A 20,226-nucleotide genomic window follows, 5' to 3' on the forward strand; every position below is an offset into this window, starting at 1 on the left:
TGATGCCATTCTAAGCCAGAGGAATATCAGTAGATGGCAAAAAGAAGTCAAGGCTGGTCCAATATCTGCAACTCAGTATCTCTTGGACTCAAGTTAGCCTCAGCAGAAAAGCTAAGCTTTATACTATTAATATATAGATATGTTACATCTCTAGATCAATATTTACGTTCTTTCCATAAACTTTTTCGTTTACAGAAAAATCTCTCCTCCTTTCAGTTATTCTGAATCAGAGCTACATACATTTTTTGCATTTCTTTGTGATGAGAATTACTGCAGTGATCCAAAATTTGTGAAAAGATTGGACCTGATTGGACCTATTTATCTGCTTTATAGATAAATACATTCTAGATCTCTCTCAGAAAAACTGTACTTTTCTGGCATAAATTTGATAGTGTAATTACCATACAGAAAGAATCATTTCTATTCTTACAATAGCATGTGAAGAGGACATTTGATGCACACCAGATTGTTGATTCTTTAATCCACAAAACATTTCCCTTATTATTTCAGATGAGAGCTTTTCAAAGGACTGCCTCAATTCTCTCAGCTGAGCAAACAGTTACGACTATTTAACCCCAGAAAGCTGGGCAGTGCGTCAACTATTCTCTGCTCTGCATAAAATAAAAGCAACTCTAATGGCAAAGGCAACTGCAGGATCTATAGATAACAAAATACATTATAGTTATTTATTCTATACCCAACAAAAGAAATCCAGAAACAGAGGTCATTACCTACATAAAACTTCCAGCTGTTGATCAATCTCTTGAAGCTTAGACCAGTACCCACTTGCAAGCTTTCGGTATTCATTGATAACTAAGGTCTTCAAATCAGGGTAGGGGCATTCCAAAGACAGTAGTGCTGAAGGAACTTCAAGGAAAAGTCCATTTTTCTCTTCAAAAGGATGCGCTAATGCCTGCGATGAAAAAGATGCTACTCAGCAGACTACTCTGCATTGTATTTTCTCTCTCAAAAAATTACTAATTAAACTTACAAGGAAAAGCTTACTTTTGTTTTATAGTCTTCAAGCTCTCTTTCCAAAGCCAGACTTTCACGGATAAGGAATTCCAAAATTGCCTTCTGTTGCTTCTTCACAAATTTGATCTATTTCATGAAATATGTTACTGTTACTTCTTTATCTTGTTATAATACGAAAGACCTTATTTAGAAACAAAGAGCCTGATTTTCAGTTCTACACTGCTATGCTTTTACAGATTTTAGTGAAGCAGATTTACACTATGGCAAGTACTGAGGTTACTGAATACTCTGAATGTGAGCTATATTTTCAAACTATTATATAAAAATAAATGAAAATGCTAAAAATATGGTGATAATAAATTGTAAAAATAAAGTTAAAATACGAACCTGCTGTAACATCTCAACTGGATTGAACTTAGATTTCAGACAAGATTCTTCTGAGAGGTAACACGGCATTTCAGACAGCCTGAATTTCAAATTCTCTTTTAGTTGCCCGATAGGAACTACAGTATTTGTTTGGTACGTATCCCGCTCCTTTGATAATTTATGCTCTATATCCAAATGAAACATAAAGCTTTAAAAAATTAACTCTATCCCAGCTGAAACCAGGACACTCAAATACACAAAATAAGATAATTTTGACTATAATAAATAATCAAGAAACTAAAAAAAAAAATTCTTACCCAAGTTCCTCATATCCAAAAAAAAGTTGTGCTTATGACTTGCTTCATCAAGAAAAGTCTTTATTTCTGCTTCTGCTTTTTGCCTGGAAGGTATGAATATGCGTTTTACAGCAGCTTTAATTTCTTATTCATTAAGTTTTCAAGAATGATAAGCCTCAAATACTCTAATAATTAAGTAAAAAGGGGGATTCTTTGCCTGGGAAGGGATGGAGTGCAGGACTGGGACATGACAGTGGTATGGAAGCCACCCTCCTCTGAGCAAAAAATGCTCTCATTGATCTGCTGTATATACAATACACAAGCGAATGGACAAGAATAATATTAATGTTCCCTATTGTAAGTGTGGCCTCAATATGCACATCGAAAGACAGACTCTGAAGGAATTAAGTATCTGAAAGCTTTTGATATCTCACAAATACATGCTCTTCAGATGTTGATAGGTCAACTAAACAGGTATGAGATCATCATGGAGAAGTACATGCAGAACAACATCCACCCTATCCTCCCCTCCCTTTACGCGTTCTCTTCATGTCTACAGACCCCTTTCAATGTAGGTCACAAACTCTCACGCCCTGCACAAAAAAATTATCTTCAGTTCAAGTAATTTAATCCTTTCCTCTTAATGTCCCTTGAATCAAGTATGCCACACCAGAATCTCTGTCTACTGAAGTATTTCTTTAATAATGGCTAATTAAGATTCCTCAGCTCTTACCTGTTCTCACTCAGTCTTTTATGCTCTTGCCACCACACTTGCCGATGCTGTTGCAGCAGCATTTGCTCTTTGTTAATTTTTGAAACTTGCTCTGTTTTTTTAATCTGGAGGAAAAATTAAAGCTTGTAAGTATTTTAAATCTGTTCAATAGCTTTATCAATAGCAATTTAAATCTGTTCAATAGCTTTTATGCCTTCATATGGAAACTTTTAACTACAGAATGGTGAACGTAAAAGCTTTTTTCAAAACTGTTTTTCTAAAGAACAACTGGTTCAAATGTAACCAATTTTCATGAAAAAAAATTATTTCATTTCAAATCACAATGAACTGAGAGGAGAAAGTGAAAAAAACAGCAGTCCATTTTCTTCTTTCTGTTTTTCTCCTTTTCTTTCCTGTTCCTGCTTCCCAGGAGGTGAAGAGGGGAAGATGAGCAGCAGACAGAAAAATACACTTTCTTACAGGCGGGAAGATGAAAGAGTGAAAGTGAGTCTTTCAAGAAAAAGAATTTCAAAAATTGATTACTAAAAAAGAGTGCTTTTTCAAAATCTATCCAATTAAAGAGGCTCTGAAACCATCTGAGGGCTTCACAGAAACATTGCCTCCAACTTCAGACAAAATAGAAAGAGATGCTTTTGAGATAGATGGAGTTACTGCTTAAACTAGAGGAAAGGCTGTCAGGGAAGGGCTGACGAAGTGGTAGCCAGATGACTCTGGCCAACCAGCAATGAAGGAAAAAGGATCGGAAGCCTGTGGCTGCCAGAAGCCCGAGACAAGTCAGGTTTCTCTCACCCTCCCACCATCATGACTGTCTTCTGGCCTCTCAGTGGATACGCAGCGCAAAGCAGCATTTCGGTTCAGAACTGGCTCCTTTCCTGCTCCTTGTCTTTTTGCTGCCTTCCTCCATAACCCCTGCCTTCATCCCTGCCCCAGCCAACTTCTTCTAGTTGCAAAACCCCTTCTGATTCCAGAGGCTCCCACAATTCACACACATCCCCCCCTTTTTTTTTCCCCTCCTCAGACCTTCCTTGCATGTTACATTATTCTACTGCAGAATGGTAGCAAGACAAGAAAAAAAAAAATCTGGAAGCTATTGTCCTAGTTCATACCAGGGAGAAATGCATAAAGATCTCCCTCCACATCTAGTTCAGGAAAGAAATGATGTTCTGAGTCAAAAATGCTGGTTTTCCACTTGGCTCAGGTGGAAGCAATCTGCTCTGTTTAAAACGCTCAGTCAGCTTTCCTGCCTGCTGAAAGCTGGCCAAAACCACGCGTTATCCCCCTGCGTTCACACGTGTAAGAACAGAGCGCGCACGCCGCTACCGGGGCGTTCTCCCTTCCCTCCGCCGGCGGGGCGGGCGATACCAGCGGGCTTCTCAGGGGAAAGCGGTTGAACTTTTCTTTGCAGCACTCAGGCACAGGTAAGCAAGAATCCCATCGCTTCTCGAATCACGGCCTCTCGTTCACCCACCAACAAAGCTAAAATCTTACTTTAAAACAAAATGCCTAAAATTTTGAAACTAGAAACATTTACACCTCTCAAATGAATCTGAGTTTAATATAGCTGGTTGAATACACCTGGTTTCTAGATAGTCACCTACGGAAGAACCACAACTCGAACGTGGTTGGTCCAGTGTGCTTTTGCAGCAAACGGCTACGGTGGCGCTGTTTGGGTAGGAAGTTGCAGTAGGTGCGACGGAGGGATTACCCGACTGCGAATGAGAAACCAGGTGTTTCTAGGAAGCTGCATGTGTGGCTGTACTATAAGAGAGTTTGAAAATACCCGTTTTATGCTTTCAATCAGTATGTTACAATGCTCTTGAATCAAAGATAAAGTCTCCTTATTTTTATGGCTTACATATTTTCACGTTTAAAAAGTTACTTATAGCTTCCTCTTGATTACCACTAGGTGCTTAAAACCAGACTTCAGCAAACAGAATACTGTATTTAAAGTAACCTGAAAATACATACATCTTCAAATAAATTCTAAAACTGAAGTGAAACAAAAGTTGAAGTAGATCTGTACCTAAAGTTTAATATGCTCTTGAAATTATTTTATAGCAACAGCAATGACATTTATGTATAACTGCTGCAATATTAGCTTTTTTTCTGTATGTGCTGTATTTTTCTTGCTTAAATGGTCAACAACTGATATACCATTTGCTTCGCTGGTTCTACCTCAATGGAGAAGTAAGCCAGCACTTCAGAATTTGGAGAGCCTGAATCAGCAACAAAAAACCAGTAGGCAGGAACACATTCTACTCTCTGTGGAGCTTTCAGCATATATATTTTACTAGCTACTCAGTTGGAAAACACTTGAAAAGGTGAAATACCAAAAGACAGATGATGAAAAATTTAAAGCTTGAATGAATTCAGTAGAATTTTGTACTGCCAATCCATGAAGAAATATCTGCCGGAGCTTTAGATACATTATACTTAAATGCATTAGAGGAAGCAATACTATAAAGAAAGTATGTATTTTCTCTCTCATTCACTGTCACCCTTTTCTATTTTAAATACAAAGAGGGGAGTTGCACGCACAGCCCCCTTTTTTGTTGCAAGGCCTTCAGGATAGTAGTGCCAACTAGTAAATTATGCTCGTTGGTACTGTATGTATTCCATTTACTAAGATTTAAGAAACAGCATCAGAACAAAAAAAAAAGTATGTGGTTATGTTGCTAACCAATATATTCCATTTAACAACCTCTGTCGAAAGAACTTCTAAACATGTTTTAGACATGAATATAAAGGATTTTTTTTTTTTTAGGACTTTATCATAATCCCATATTTATTCAGCAAATTTCCCTTTGAACTCTGCAATCCCATCTGAATGAAGACTCTGAATTATATTTTATACATGCCAAAGACATCAGATGATCAGGTCCCTTAGTCATCTACACAAGAAAACTTTAGTCACTGCATTTTGCATAGTTTCTATACTCTTCAGCATAGTCTTTCATTCCAAAGGCCATCCACAAAATTGCAACTGTTATGAGGAACGGCAAAGGACTGGAATGACAACAAATTGCCATGTTAGCACAGGTTAAGCATACAAAACCGTGTTATCCTTATGCTGGATTTGCAGTTTTCTGAAAAAGCATTCAAATAACATTACTGCTGGAGGGGGTCTGTTTCAAACTGATAATTTTTTTCCTCTTCTATTTTGTTTCTCAGCCTAAAGGAACTACTTCAGCTGAATGTGTATCAGTGTCAATTTCTTCAGAAATCACTTCTTTCTGTGAATTTGATTTTTTTTTTTTAAATCACGTAACACTCATCAGTGAAACAGTTGTACCCTGAAAGCAGTTCCACTCTCACAAGGAGGTACCACTCTACAGTGTTTCTGGATCAACGTTTTACACTATTTCCACACAACCTGAAAAGGAAAACATACAGAGCCAGCAACACATGCTCCAGAGAGGCTGAAGACTTCTTGGACATCCACATTTCTGGCAGTTTGACATATACTCTCCTTCAAAGAAAGCACAATTTTTTAAAGGGAAGCTCTCAAAAATATAAATCCAAAGAATGTTTCTGGACAGCCACAGCTAAAACCCAAACCTGTTTATTCCTAACCACCTCCATCCTCCAACCCTGCCCCAACTAGTTGCAATATACAAGTACTTATGCACAACCCAGTGTAAAAACACCCATGTCTTGGCTGTCCCATTAAAAACAAGAAGTGCAACACTTCAAATTCTGTTGTGGCTGAACAGCCACAGCGTGATGATAAGCTGTATGGAAAAGACCTAAACTCATAAATAGGTTTCAAAGAATTTCTTTTCTCAAGACAAATATGTTGAGATTAAAATACATTATTTTCTGCCCACTGCAAAACCAGGAAGAAACTATTTAGTGTACAGCTGGATGAGAGCTAAGACGAACCACAGTCTTCTCATAAGTTTGGGTTTGCTGTTTAAGGAGCTTGTTCACAAAAATATTCCATTTTGTCCATGTTGGTTTGTAGGTAATGTTGGAAGCAATCAGAACCACCCCCTGAGAATGGCACAAAATTAAAAAAAAAAAAAAAAAAAATATATATATATATATATATATATTCATCACCTCTCCAATGCTGTATGTAACCAAAACTGACAAGCCAGGCGATACAGTATTCATAGAGAACACACTGAGAAACAAGACACAGACGCTCAAGCAAAGGTAAACTGTGTTCCAGATAAACAAGGCACCTGAGAGTTGACACGACATAAAGTAGGTCTCACACAACAGTTCTGCTTTGGAATGTGACCCAAAGAAGAGACACCTTGATCAGCAGGCTAGCATCCTGTGCGTTTAAAGTAAAATCTGGCTTGATATTGTGGAAAAAGTACGTTTCCATTCCTGCAAGTGTAAAACCAATAAAGCTTTGTAAGAATAGAATGTCGTTTTTACAAAGTCTCTTTTTAAAGCGGTGATATACATTATTGATTTCAGTATTATGTTAAAATAAAGATGGGGAAATTATTGAAGGACAGGAATAAGGAAGAGAATACGATGATGCTCCAAAGTTCTGCTTAGGTTTTTGGCAGAAGAAAAGAACAAAAGCCAATCTGCATCCTTGCTTTTGCTTGCCCAAAGGTAGCTCAAAGCTAAGCAAATTGGAACAGATTCATACATGAGTGGTTTATCTGCAGTTAGTTCTAGTATCAAGTTGTCAGATTTCATTTACCTGTTACATAGACTTGTATTAACATCAGTAAGTATAATCAATACTGTTACTCAAAATACTTGAAAACTTTTAACTCCTTTAGGTTTTCTTATGAGGGTTTTTTTCCTTTATTATTCAGGGTGGGTGTGTGTGGGGGGGTGTGCAGCAGAATGTACCATAACGATGAAGGTCACATGCAGTATTTTACAGCCTCAAGCTGCGCCAGGGCAGGTTTGGGTTGGATATTAGGAAAAACTTCTTCACGGAAAGGGCTGTCAGGCCCTGGCCCAGGCTGCCCAGGGCAGGGGCTGGGTCCCCATCCCTGGAGGGATTTAAAAGCCGGGTAGACGTGGTGCTTGGGGACATGGTTTAGTGGTGGGCTTGGCAGTGCTGGGTTAACGGTTGGACTCGATGATCTTAAGGGTCTTTTCCAAACTTAACGATTCTGTGATTCTATTCTAGAGTTAGCTATGTCCGAGCTATATCTTAATCTTTCCAATTCTCTCTTTACATTGTCTCTAATATTTGGTCCTTCTTCTACAAAGGTAAAACTCTGTCATAATGTTTGGCATATGCCTAATGTAAAGGATGAAATGAGGCTGTCTGGATAGATACCAGCGTTCACCCTGCCCTCCCCCATATTTAGAGACTGGTGCCTACTTTCCATTTTCTTTCTTGGGTTTACAAATTCTTCTCTTCACCTTGTACTCTAATTAACTTGCACATCATTAAAGAATTTGGGTGTATCATTGCCAAAAATGCTTCCAAAATTTTGACTCCTTTCTTAATATACTAAATTACTTTGCTATTTTCAACTCATGTGGTACCGCCCACTGTTGCATGGATTTATTAAATGTCTCAAAGATCAGACTTACAGAAAATATGAGTCTGAAATTACATTAGTGGATGGAGAAAATCTGGTACATAGTCTTCTTTCCAGTTTGACAGCCCTGACTTTTGCTGCTTCTTCAGTTCTGCTAGTGACCCTGCTTTGTCCACAGATTATAAATGATCATTCTTAATAAAATTAGAGGTAAAGTTTTCATTAACCTTTACTAGTATTAAATAGACTACTTTCTTATTTACCTTTTGGCAATACTGCAGCTATTTACACCCTTTTAACTGTCTAGGTCTACATTGACATTTTATGGCTATAAAACCCTTTTAATTTTCTTTTCAAGGTCTACCTCACCTTGACTTTTGGAAATCCTCAGTTCATATCTTTTTGGGGTTTTTCTGTTGTTGGGTGGTTTTTTTTGTTTTGGTTTTTTTTTTTTCCTTCCTTCTGGATCAACCCCCCCTTCCCATTTATTCCTGTAAGTTCCTGATCACCCCCAGTATTTTTAGTAGTTTATGTAATGAGTCTGGATGAATTTCCTCAAAGCACTCAAATACAAACTTTTCCTGTCTTTTTGGGAAGCAGAATCCACACATATTTTGCATCTCTGATTCAAAGAAATTCCACACTTGGCCATTAACGCATCCAAATCACAATAACGCTAACCGTGATAAACTTCCACCTTTTGCCCCCTTTTGCCGAACACTGCTACAGCAATTTGTTATCCCTATTCGTTCTCAGATGCCTTGGGGCAGTGAAAAGAAGTATGATCATTGAATTTTAAAATCATTCATGTTACAAATAATATAAAAATCATACCTTTAATTGAATTTTTGCAGATGCCATTTTTTCTACCGCAGCAAGTTCATATAGATGTTTGTAGTCAACAGGTTTATACTTCTGGCTGCAAAGATCATTTCTCATAGGAACAACCAGATTTTCTAGTTATCACATAAAACACATACAGTCATTTCAAACTCTGGAGAAATATTTTAAGCATGAGTCATAAAATGAAAGCATTATAGATAGAAATTAGAAACAGTATATTTTAAACATTAAAAGTTTCCATGACAGAGATTGTTAGTTGGTGAATAAGAATTTGAAACAAACATAAGCTACTAGAAATTATATAAGAAACGCTAATCATTTGTCTGTTTACAAAGAGTTTATTTTAAAAGGTTTTTTTATATGTAATGTTATTTTTTTTTATACCTAAAGAATAATTCACTTTAAACTGGGTTTACTGGAATTTTAGTAAGTTCTAATACAGAAATACGTAAGTTTCAATATATGCATTCTGATTTCACAAATAGGAAAACTACCTCAATATTTACTGTAATCTACGGAATGAGCAATAGGAGTAATTTTTTTCTAAAAGGTATATAAACTACTAATTATATGTAAGCAGAATGAGTTGCAGTTACATTTCCCATTGAATCTCCAGCCATAAGAGCAGCATAATTTCTCTGTTAAACTTCTGTAGGCCCCTGGGAAACAACGTACTTCCTTAAAAAAGGGAAAGGCACTAAATCATAAGGAAAACATCATACTTGGTTTCTGCTGCATGCAGTATGGATTATAATGTCCACTCTCTGCAGTCCTATCATCAGTATTTGAAAGATCGTGACAGCATTGAAAGATTGTTGTCCAAAAAAACCCAGAGGAAGTAGTTTTGCTGAAAAAGCATTTGATGTCAATAAAGATTCAACCAAGCTGGTCTTTCACCACACAGTGAAGATAACGTACAGTGATCCCTTTAAGAAGTTTCATTGAGGGGTTGCCATATTCCCTGAACAACAGATACCTCAAGTTCACCATGGAGTCCTACTTTGAGCTTATGTTCACATTCCTAAAATCCACTACCTTTATTTCTCTTCCCCCTCACCAACTTCCTAAGAATAACTTCCACCATTTTGCAGTCACTTTAATCCAAAGCATATTATGTATACGATTAAAACTGTGTGAGGCAAGGACTGAGAAGACCAGCAGCCATATCAGAATGAATCCAGAAAACCAAGGCTGCAAACGCTGTCTGAACAAGATTTGTCAACAGAAAAAGAGAGAAGCACGCTCAAGGTAACCTCAGATACATAGCTGCCTAGTATTAATCGACAGGTTTTACTGGCTTATTGGCCTGTGCCAGACTCCCACCAAAACAGAACTGCGTCTTTCTTCCCCTCTAGTCATCACCTAGAGTTTCCACAGGCAATCCCTTTGCAGTTTCCACTCCCTGAGCTTGAGAGGGTACACCACCTACGCAGAGGAAGGCTTCCTCCTCTCCTCCTGCTCGTCAATCCTGCTTTCCTCTCCACTAATCTTCTCAACATGCAGATTATTCCACCAACTCAGTGTTATGCTAAGCAGGTTACAGCTTTGATCTTGTATTATGACTACTTTTTTATTCTCTATATACCTTACACAAAGGTATAAGCTCCTATGAGCTTAGTATGAATAATCTCCTTTCTCCCAGTTTTTAGGCCTTTAGATAGCTTTGTTCATCTGTGTGCTTTTATCATCAATCCAAATTTAAAGTTCTCATCCCTAAGTTAGCAAGATTTTACGTGAAGACTTTTTTTCCTTCTTTCTGAGACTGCTTACAACATTGTCCAGCAGAGATTCTGCAACATCATTCCGTGTTCAAAGAAGCAAAGAGTTCAGTCGCCAACCCTCCGAAAAGCCACTCATTCAGTTCTTTCTCCTAAGCCTATTCCTCCTCCATTACTGCTCCCAAAGGCTTACAGTCACTTCTAGTCTGCTAGGAGTCGTTTCGGGCAGGAACATCAGTGTCCACACACATGAGCAGCAGAGCATGGCAGGAGCTTCACAGCAATTCCGTAACATTTCTAATTTAGGCTCCCGGCAGGCAAATGCATGGGAGCACCTGGGAGATAAGTTAGCAGATGCATCCTGTCATAGTCATCAGAAAAGAATCAGTAACTGTTACTAGTACTACTAAATGACATTACTGCTAGAAGTCATTAAGTACAACTCCTTGGTACGGTGCTTGTCAATCTCATGATCATTGAAAAGCATGATGGTGTGATGTTCCAGCATCAGAGATCCTCAGTTAATTCCAGGAGAGCATACTCTGATGCAGCTAAGTGTCAGAACAAAGGTGGGACACTGTCTTCCTCCCAAGGAGATGAAGATCTAAATCTCTCCCTGCAACAATTGCTGCAGCTGCTGCAGCGACCTCTGTAAGTACCTCCCGTCAATGTTTTTGGAAACGTTCTACATGCATCTTACACGCACGTCAATGCGTGCACTGACCAAGTCCTCAGGCCACAGTCAGCTTTTAGCCTTGCCACTCCTCCTGCAGATCAGGAATCAGAAGTTATTCCTAAATCATTTCACTTGCATGGATCTCTCGCACCACTTGTTCTGAATTGTGGTATAGATATCCAGGGGTAGGAACCCTATCTGGGTATGGCACTCAAAACTGCAATATCCTGACCAGTTTTCTTTGGTCTGTGTCAGCATCGTCATCTCTACTCAGTGAAACTACAGTTCGCTCTCCCTGTTTGACAGCCCTCACTTGCCACTGGCTTTTGAAACCCTGCTTTCTCTATGCCAGCTTTACTCCTCAATACCATGTAGAAGGGATAGGAGACATGATCAAAAAACAAATCCATGTAATCTTTTAGGCATCTTTTCTTTCTCACAATATAAAATGGGAGAAGGGAGTTGACAACAAAAAGCATGGAAAAACAGGATTAAAACTGTTACAGTGTATACTGACGTACAGGAAGCAATAACGAATACAGTGCAGAAAACAACGAGGGAGGGAGAATGGACCATCCCACTGAATGCATAGATGGAGAGCACAAGGAATGCTATAATACAACAGGGAGAAGCACTGTTTTTCTTTGACTGGGTTGTTTTAATCTGTGCTAACCACAGAAAAACGTCAGTGAATAAGCAGAGGGAATCCATTTACTTAAAAAGGTTAAACTTGGTGTTACATAGATTAAAAGAAGTTGTTACTATATGGGGTTTCTAAACAAAAAAAAAGCTTGTGGCAATGTCTGGAAGCCTTAGAGTTGTCTCAAAGTCCCAAATCTAATTTAGCAACATAATCTGATATTTTCTACACTTTAAAAAAAGTGGTATATAAAGCATATAAATATACGTAGCTACATACAGAACTAATGTAAGAGAAAGTGGATGCCTGAGGTACTTCCTCAGGTAACTCATCTTCACCATCTTAATAATGTCCCTCACATCTAAGAAAAGAATGAGGAGGAGTGAAAGACAGGTTCAATTTTCAAACCTCTAACCCAGAATAATTTAATTTTATCTTTGCTTTCGATATGCTTTTCCTTTAGCCTGTATATCTGAACCTTATGAATCTCTGCTACTAATCTTCATCTGTTTCTTCTTCCGCTGAGGATTTTACTCTGAGGAATTTTCTGAAGTCAATAGGGTCTATCCATGTGAGATTAACTCCAAAATCAGGGTCTTGGCATACAGGATGCAAACTTTGTATTTAATAGGTAGTGTATTGGATGTGTCTTATATTTTACAAAGAAAATAAATTTTATGTATTTTTATATGTATGTATACACCCACAAATAAATACACACATATACATACATCAATAAAAATATAAAATATTAAACTTTCATATTTTTAAAATGCCTTTTCACAATTTTCTATAACAAATATTTGCTAAAGTCTGAGATACAATTATAACGGTAAATGAAAATACTTGAACTTTTGGCCCAGTACCGTAAAGCTTTAGGACACAGATCCTCAGTAACTTTACATGAGCTAGGAAGCGTATAGGGATAAGGAACGGGCCTTTTGTTTCCAACCTGCTTTTTAGGTTCCTTTAGTAGTGAAACTTGCCATTAGGTATTAGTAGAAAGATTTTTTTTCCATTCACTATTAAAAACATGGTGGCTGGAAGCAATATGTCTGACATACGGTTTTGCAGAGGGGTCCCATAGAAAATTTTAAGGTAAATCTTGCAAAGCTATCTCATGATCCTCCTTCAAGTCTCCCCTAAGGATTTTCATTTGCCACATGCCTACAGAAAGTTTGACAACATGACCCCAGATGATGCCTCACTGGGGAAAGATTTTTTTCAAGTTAACCACCAGGGCAGTCCCCAGCATCAGTACGGATGGGCCACTGAATGGATCGAGGGCTGCCCTGCAGAGAAGGATTTAGGAATCCTGGTGGACAAAAAATTGGACGTGAGCCCAATGTGTGCTTGCAGCCCAGGAAGCCAGTCGTATCCTGGGCTGCATGAAAAGAAGCGAGGCCAGCAGGTCGAGGGAGGTGATTCTCCCCCTCTACTGTGCTCTCGTCAGACCCCACCTGGAGCACTGCATCCAGCTCTGGGGTCTCCGGTACAAGACAGACATGGACCTAGTAGAGCAGGTCCAGAGGTGGCCGTGGAAATGCTCAGAGGGCTGGAGCACCTCTCCTGTGAAGAAAGGCTGAGACAGTTGGGCTTGTTCAGCCTGGAGAAGAGAAGGCTCCAAGGAGGCCTTATTGTGGCCTTTCAGTACTTAAAGGGGGCTTATAAAAAAAAAACAGAGGAAGACTCTTTACCGGGGCCTGTAAGGGGCAACAGTTTTAAACTGAAAGAGGGCAGATTTAGATTGGATATAAGGAAAAAAATTTTTACAACGAGGGTGGTGAGGCACTGGCACAGGTTGCCCAGAGGAGCTGTGGACGCCCCATCCCCGGCAGTGTTCGAGGCCAGGCTGGATGGGGCTTTGAGCAGCCTGGTCTGGTGGTGGGTGTCCCTGCCCGTGGCAGGGGGTGGGAACCAGATGATCTTTAAGGTCCCTTCCAACCCAAACCGTTCTATGATTCTGTGATCAGAATGCCATAGGAGCTTCCATATGCAGCTGTTAATTGCACAGAGAAGTTTTATTCTAGATCATGATAAAACAATTAAATTTGAACATGATAGCATACATACCTACATCACTAATCCTATGAGTTGTAAAGAATGTTCCACTGTCCGGTTGACTCATTTTTATTTTTTATATCTGTTGAGAAACAAACAGATGTTTTGAGAATATCAACATTGTGGATGGAAGCTAAAAACACATTCAAAAAATATGTATTGTTTTCTGAGGAGAGAGGACACGTCTCACTAAAAATGTAATCAGACAGAAATTCCACAAGTTCATCTTTCATTTTAAGAGAGATTTCATGTGCCTCATATCATTTAGCAGCTAAGAAAACAAAATATTATTTTCTTGATGAATCTGTAATGCTGTCGCATAGATCACCTATTCTTTGCTTTGTGCTTTTCAAAATATAACAATCCTGTCGATCCAAAAGTAAGGTAAGTTTCTGAGGTGTTCTTTGCTTTTTAGAAATTAAGCCTGAAAAGATCACTCTTTTCTTATATTTAGAGACTGTGGTTTATGTATGGATCCATATACACCCCCTTTAAGAGTCTCTGTATTAACACTTGTCAACCCAAGTCAGCTGTTTCAGCAACTGTGGCTCAGCTCCTGATGAGCAACTATGACAGGCAGCATGTATCAAGTATTCACATCATCTTGGGATAAACTTGACATTTAAGATGCAACAAGATACAGTAAAAAACTTGGATGCCTTAAAAACCTTACCTTCACCTTAATTAAGTGTGCATGGGCACCATCACAGGTCTTGTATACACAGAAAAGCAATAGATCAAACCAAAGTGTTTCAGCTGAAGTGAACCAGTAGCTGAATACTGCCAGAAGGGGAAGGTCATGTTCACCCAGCCTCCCCACAAACCCTCTCCCTCAAACCCAGCTCCACCTCACCAAAATTTCCCACACACAACATTCCTTTGTCACACTTTGTCACACATGTGACATTCGTCTGGTCCCACGGCAAGTAGCAACAGAGTAAACAGCAGACCAGCAAAGTAAACAGGAGACCAATTTCATGAATGAGCTTCCATTATTACTGCAAACAAATGGTAAGTGCAGTCGAAATTACAGCCACAACAGTACACATACACACACATGCACTCCTGTTCCCGTGGCTCAAAGTCAGCTTGATATTAATTCTGTACATGTTAACTATGCGAGTTACAAGGCAAATAAAATTCATGACCACCAGGCTTTGTACGGTGAATATTCCATGACCAAACAAGTAGAAAATAGCAAACACTCATTGATGAAGTGTGACATTTCTCAATGCTTCTCCATGCATATTCTTCAGTGTTATTTAACAGCGCTACGAAACTGTCCCTTGCACTGAACCAAAAATATCAAAATCTAAATGTCAGCTGTCTTCACCCAAGAGTCACCATTCATTAACAATACAAGGACCTTTTCAAATTTGTTCTGAAAGTAATTCACAATATCAGTTGGTCAGAAGCTACATTGAACATCATCTGATCACAAAGACTGAAATTGAAGACACAGGAGAGTAAGAAAATATGACAATACATGAGGGAGTTCATTCCTCTTTTGAAATATTAATGTGTATTTTACAAGCTAATAGTCACCTGTAAATAAATTTACAGTTCTGTCCCAAAGTCTACACACTCCTCAAAAGTCAAGGGAAAAAGAAAGGAAGAAAAAGGTTAGCACAGGCATGGTGTTGATTCCATTTTTCTCCACGTAAAGCAATTATTTGGTTTCAACGTGTAACCATATAACACTGCCAAATTCATCTAGACAAATGAAGTAATTCTCCATATCAGAAGCAACTTTGGCCTGTTTGTCATGGTAATGTTTTATCTATACACCAGCTTATCTACATACAATTTTCTAACTGCATATATACTTAAGTTGGAACAGATTTTTTTAAAAATCAAATTAATTATATATGCAAATCCTTAAGGTAGGGATTTACATAACACAGTAAAGTATGGGATTTACCTTACTTACTTCTTCAAGATGCACAAAGACAGTTTAAATGTTACTTCTTTTCCCCCCAAAGACAAAATATATGTTTCTACTTCTTCTTAGAAAGACCAACTATGCACAGGCTTGTCTTTCTCTATTTCTTGGAGGAATCACTGGAAATATAACTGGAACAAGAAATGCTCAATCACCAACACACAAATCTTTAAGCTACAGGCTGATTAATTTAAAAAGGCATTTAAAGAAAATTTTTCTTACAAGTCTGTAAATTAGGTTTAGTGTAGTATCCCTAGTGTCATAATTCCCTTAGATTTCCAGCCTCCACAATCTTCTTCCAAGGAGGAGGGGTAAGTAGACACACCACGCAATTCTGTAATTAAAAAAGGGCCCAGAAGGGGAATCTTAAAACAAAGAGTGAAACCCTGCAAACCGACGTAATTGTCCATGGAATTCTATAATATCCAGCACAATTATATGACACAATTTTCCACTGAATTTATAGTCATTAAGGTTGAACAGGAAAACTTAAAACACTAATAATAAAAGCTCAAAAAGTAGAAAAAAAATGTAAGAAAAATCAAAATATTTGTTTAGTACTACTTTTTGGTTATTCCTTCTTAAGGCTTTCAATGCGAATCACAAAGAAACAAAATGAGGCTTTTTTTTCTTTGCTGAATTTTACCCTTCCCTTGAAGGGTAAATCAATCACACACCTGAATTTAGGGAAAAGGGAAAGCATCACAATATAGTGAAATTCTTTATTTTAAAGCTTTTTAGATTGACCAGTCTAAAACAGGCTTTCATACACCTCTTTCTTAGAAAGATCACAAGTCATCACAATTCCTAGCCACATTCAGGAAGACGTGAATATTCAACTGTGGCTTGATATTTCTGTAACTCTGCTGATATTCTTACTAACATAGAAACGAAGACTAACTGCACCAAGTCTCTTCTTATACCATCAGATATAACCTATATTTACATAGGGCCAAGAAAACAAGGGGGAAGGAAGCAACACAAGGATTCTGAACGAGTATGACCATTCTCCCGTGGAGCCACTCGAGCTCTACAGATCAGCAGCATGATTCTTAAACAACAGCAAGCTCTCTTGAGGGTTTTTGTGTACTGTGGTTAATATCTACACAGCAGCGTTGATTTTCCTTAGCAGAGATATCAGCAAGGCTACTACATTCTGAGATTCTGCAAATAGAAATAAATATATCTGTATTAGAGTTGAAGCAGATTGTCTGCACATGCTTTGTGGAATCATTTGGACTTTTTAGATTTGTAACAGCCCAGTGACAGCAGCAGCTTTGACTAAGTTGCCAGAATTCCTCAAATTAAAAGCAGGAAAATATATCTACAAAGGAAAACACAACATGGGATAGTCCTAAGTACAGAGTGAGACACCAAAGTTCCTTGCAAAGTCAAATGGAGAGATTTGCAACAATGAAAATGGGCTTTGCTTTGCCTGCTCGCGCTTGCAAGTCTTGGCACCCAGTTTCCCCATGCTTAAGTTAGAGAGGGATTCAGCGGTATATTGGAGTACTGTGGTACAAAACGAAGAATTCGCTTCAGAAGTCTCCGACTCTGCTCTTTTCACAAAGTTGGTCCTTAGAAAGGGCATTTAAGCCTCCATCATCAGTTCTACAGTCTGTATTCATTCATGCCAGTATTACAGTAGAGACACTCTCTCTTGCTCTGGGCAAAGCGCCGTCAGGCAGTATTCTCAGAGCACAGGGTTTGCATCGGTAGTCTGAGGAAATCCCTGCCGATCTCAGTCTCCCCAGGCTGAGTGGAAGAACTGTGATTCAGCAATTTCAAGGAGTATAAAACCTACTTCCATTTTCATTCTTACAAACATAACCCGTGGAAAATCACATGTAGCAGAATTTTTTTCTACTTCCTCTTGCACTCTAGTTCATGGAAAGTGATGCAAATATTTCAGTGGGTATTTTAGTTTTTAACAAGAGCCACTGGATTTTGCATCTCAATACATCTTGCAGTGCCTTTAAGCACCTTCACCCTTTTGCTCTTGAAGAGACCATTGGAATTTTTGCATTTTATAGCCTTAAAAGAGTAATTTCCACTATGTCAATGCTCTCATTAAATTCCGAGATCTGTTAGTATTTCTCCTAGTCATGGAGTCTGTATTAAAAGGGGTAAGAAAATCAATTTAGGGTGAGGCTTGGTATATTTACATCATAATGAAACTTTTACAAAGATCAAATTATTTGTAGGCTTAAAGATGACAAATGTAATTGATAGCAGTGGGTTAATTCTGGGGGTGCTTGTTCAACCTCTACCCTGCAAGCCCCTCGCCAGCTTAAATTGAAATTTTGCCCTGAATGAACACTACAGCTTACAACCCAGACTTTATATTTCATGACAAAAATTATTAATTTTTAAAGTTTGCAGCTGCTTGAACAGAGCTAATGAGTTACAGCTAATGATTTTTTTCCATACACCTATGTGTTTTTGAGGCTAAAATACTTAAAGAGTAGAAATATCAATTTCAGTAAGAGTTCCCTGCCTTCAAAGTCTTTTCACCTTCACAGATTACAACAGAATAACTTTAATTCGCATACTTCTTTTCTAAAGGAAGATTATTCAGTAAGTAGTACTCCTTCGAACAAAAGTAACTTCACTTTTCTTACTCTAGCACTCATAGTATATTTTCCTTGGGACTAAGTTTGTTTCTGTGGGCTTTTTTAGCAACTAATTTATTAACAACCATAAAATGCAGCTTGAACCAAACACACTATCCAGGAACTTGGTCAATCCATTTAATATTTGTGACCAGAAAGATTAAGAAAAGATTCAAGGAGGCTGACATCTTAGCATTTAAACTTTTAAAATACTCTTTAGAATACAGCCACAAGGAAATTTGGGTACCGTTCACAAAAGAGAAAAGGACCTTCCCTTCCTTTAAACATTGTATCCCAGTGGTTAGGGATAAAGAGGCACAAAGGAGGAAAAATTTGGTTTCTTTTGTTTTTTTCGGAAGGGTCTCGTAAGCATTGGAACCACAAGGATTCCCACATATTGGATGGTTATCTTATCCATACATATTAAGGGATAATCTACTCTGAAAGTTTTTGAAAAGTGCCTATACCTCGCATGCAAGCATCCTAAACCAAAATGAGATATCATGTCATTTGAGTGTTTAATCCAAAACACTTTATCCAATAACTCAAAATTTAAAAAATACAATAAAATAAAATCCACGTGGGTTCCCTTTCTTAGCTCTGCCCCAGATGTGGTCACGACTGTAAAACAGAAAAGCTCCAGAAGAGCCGAGGAAAACAGTATTAGGAGGTACTGACTGTCCACAGTGCCCCACAAGGCTTTGATCCCAAGCAGCTAGGGCATGCCACGCTTGCTTTGCTGATCCTACATGGTACTTGCAAAGCTGTTAATGCTTTGTGTCATGTAACATTGCATCCTTCCAGGAAAACACCTGGATGATGGTCTGCCCTAACACAGCTGGCCTATGTGGAGCTAGCCAGGCCGGGACGACTGCGCTCCCACCTCGCTGGCGGGCGCAAGCTCAGGCCCAGGCTAACAGGCACCACAAGCTAAGGCCTTCCTCCCATTCCCTCTGCAACCTGCAAGGTGCTCCAAAGCCTATGGGTGAGTGCAAGTTTGTCTCCAACTAGCTTAGACGCAATGAAGTTTAAGCTTAGATTCGTTGTCAGGAACAAGAAAGGACAGGCTGAAACAGAGCAGTTCAAGTACCCGACAGCACTGACGACATGGAGCTACCTCCCATCAGGGTGTGAGTGCGAGGACTGGACAGGAGTTGTAACTAACAGCAAAATCGGATTAACTTCTCACAAATGGGGAACTGCTTCCCTCACCACTCACGCTATGATAAAGAGGATGGCATTTGTACTAAAGGTACTACCACCATGGAGTCCAAGCCTGGAGACCTAAGCAGCAGGGGAAGGGCAAAGGAGCATTTTAGCTGGAGAACTAAGAACTAGAGAACTCAGCAGATTTGGAGGAAAGCTCTAAAAGAAGAAGAAAAAAAGCTACATTAGGGAGCTCTGCCAGTTAGTATTATGTGCTGTGCAATTGCCTAGGAGGATGCAAACTATCTTTTGTAAGGATCAGCAATCCGTATCCAAGTTTGACAGAACGTGTCAACGTGAGCAGTCTTGCACAGACAAACCCACACTCTTCATCCACAGCGTGATTGCCAAGCTGGCTTCTGGTTATTCTCCTGCCTTCCCCATCAGCTCACAGCACCTGTTCTGGCTCTGTTGCACATGGTCAAAGCACAATAGCATGGGATTTAAAAATAAATTAAAAGAAAAACAGGTCAGGGTCAGGAACTTCAGCTGGAAATAAAGAGACGGTTTCATTACTGCATCAAACCTTTAGTAGGGTTAAGATTTTATTAGGTTAAATAAAACAAATCAGGCTGAAGAGACATTTCAAAATTATGAGTAATGCAAAGGCTGGACAAAACATCAGTCTTTAGAAAAATAACCACACAAGGAGATAACAATTTAGTCTCTCACAAGCTTAAAAGAAATTAT

The 20,226-nt window shown here is 38.7% G+C and overlaps 1 protein-coding gene across 7 annotated transcripts in view; it reads right to left on the reverse strand.

The window, feature by feature from the left end:
• The window catches only part of CCDC148 (coiled-coil domain containing 148), an 88,852-nt gene that overhangs the window by 56,617 nt on the left and 12,009 nt on the right, over nucleotides 1–20,226 (reverse strand). For 3 of the 7 annotated variants that reach the window (XR_015699069.1, XM_087733599.1, XM_087733603.1), the window contains exons 2-8: nucleotides 13,789–13,858; nucleotides 8,673–8,794; nucleotides 2,371–2,474; nucleotides 1,659–1,741; nucleotides 1,363–1,526; nucleotides 1,006–1,101; nucleotides 732–913 (exon numbers count right to left, since the gene is read on the reverse strand). Coding sequence is in view for 6 of the 7 variants with exons in the window: in XM_087733599.1 (XP_087589725.1) it covers nucleotides 732–913; nucleotides 1,006–1,101; nucleotides 1,363–1,526; nucleotides 1,659–1,741; nucleotides 2,371–2,474; nucleotides 8,673–8,794; nucleotides 13,789–13,843 (806 nt within the window). In the remaining variant the exon portion in view is untranslated. Of the gene's footprint in view, nucleotides 1–731; nucleotides 914–1,005; nucleotides 1,102–1,362; nucleotides 1,527–1,658; nucleotides 1,742–2,370; nucleotides 2,475–3,964; nucleotides 4,472–6,557; nucleotides 6,709–8,672; nucleotides 8,795–13,788; nucleotides 13,859–15,697; nucleotides 15,850–15,940; nucleotides 16,053–20,226 lie in introns of those variants that run through there. The other 4 variants (XM_087733601.1, XM_087733600.1, XM_087733604.1 and 1 more) reach the window with 4 other exon arrangements.

This window comes from Nipponia nippon, unplaced genomic scaffold (genome assembly GCF_047370975.1).
Source record: "Nipponia nippon isolate SJK-2023a ecotype South Korea unplaced genomic scaffold, ASM4737097v1 scaffold_5, whole genome shotgun sequence".
NCBI lineage: Eukaryota > Metazoa > Chordata > Aves > Pelecaniformes > Threskiornithidae > Nipponia > Nipponia nippon.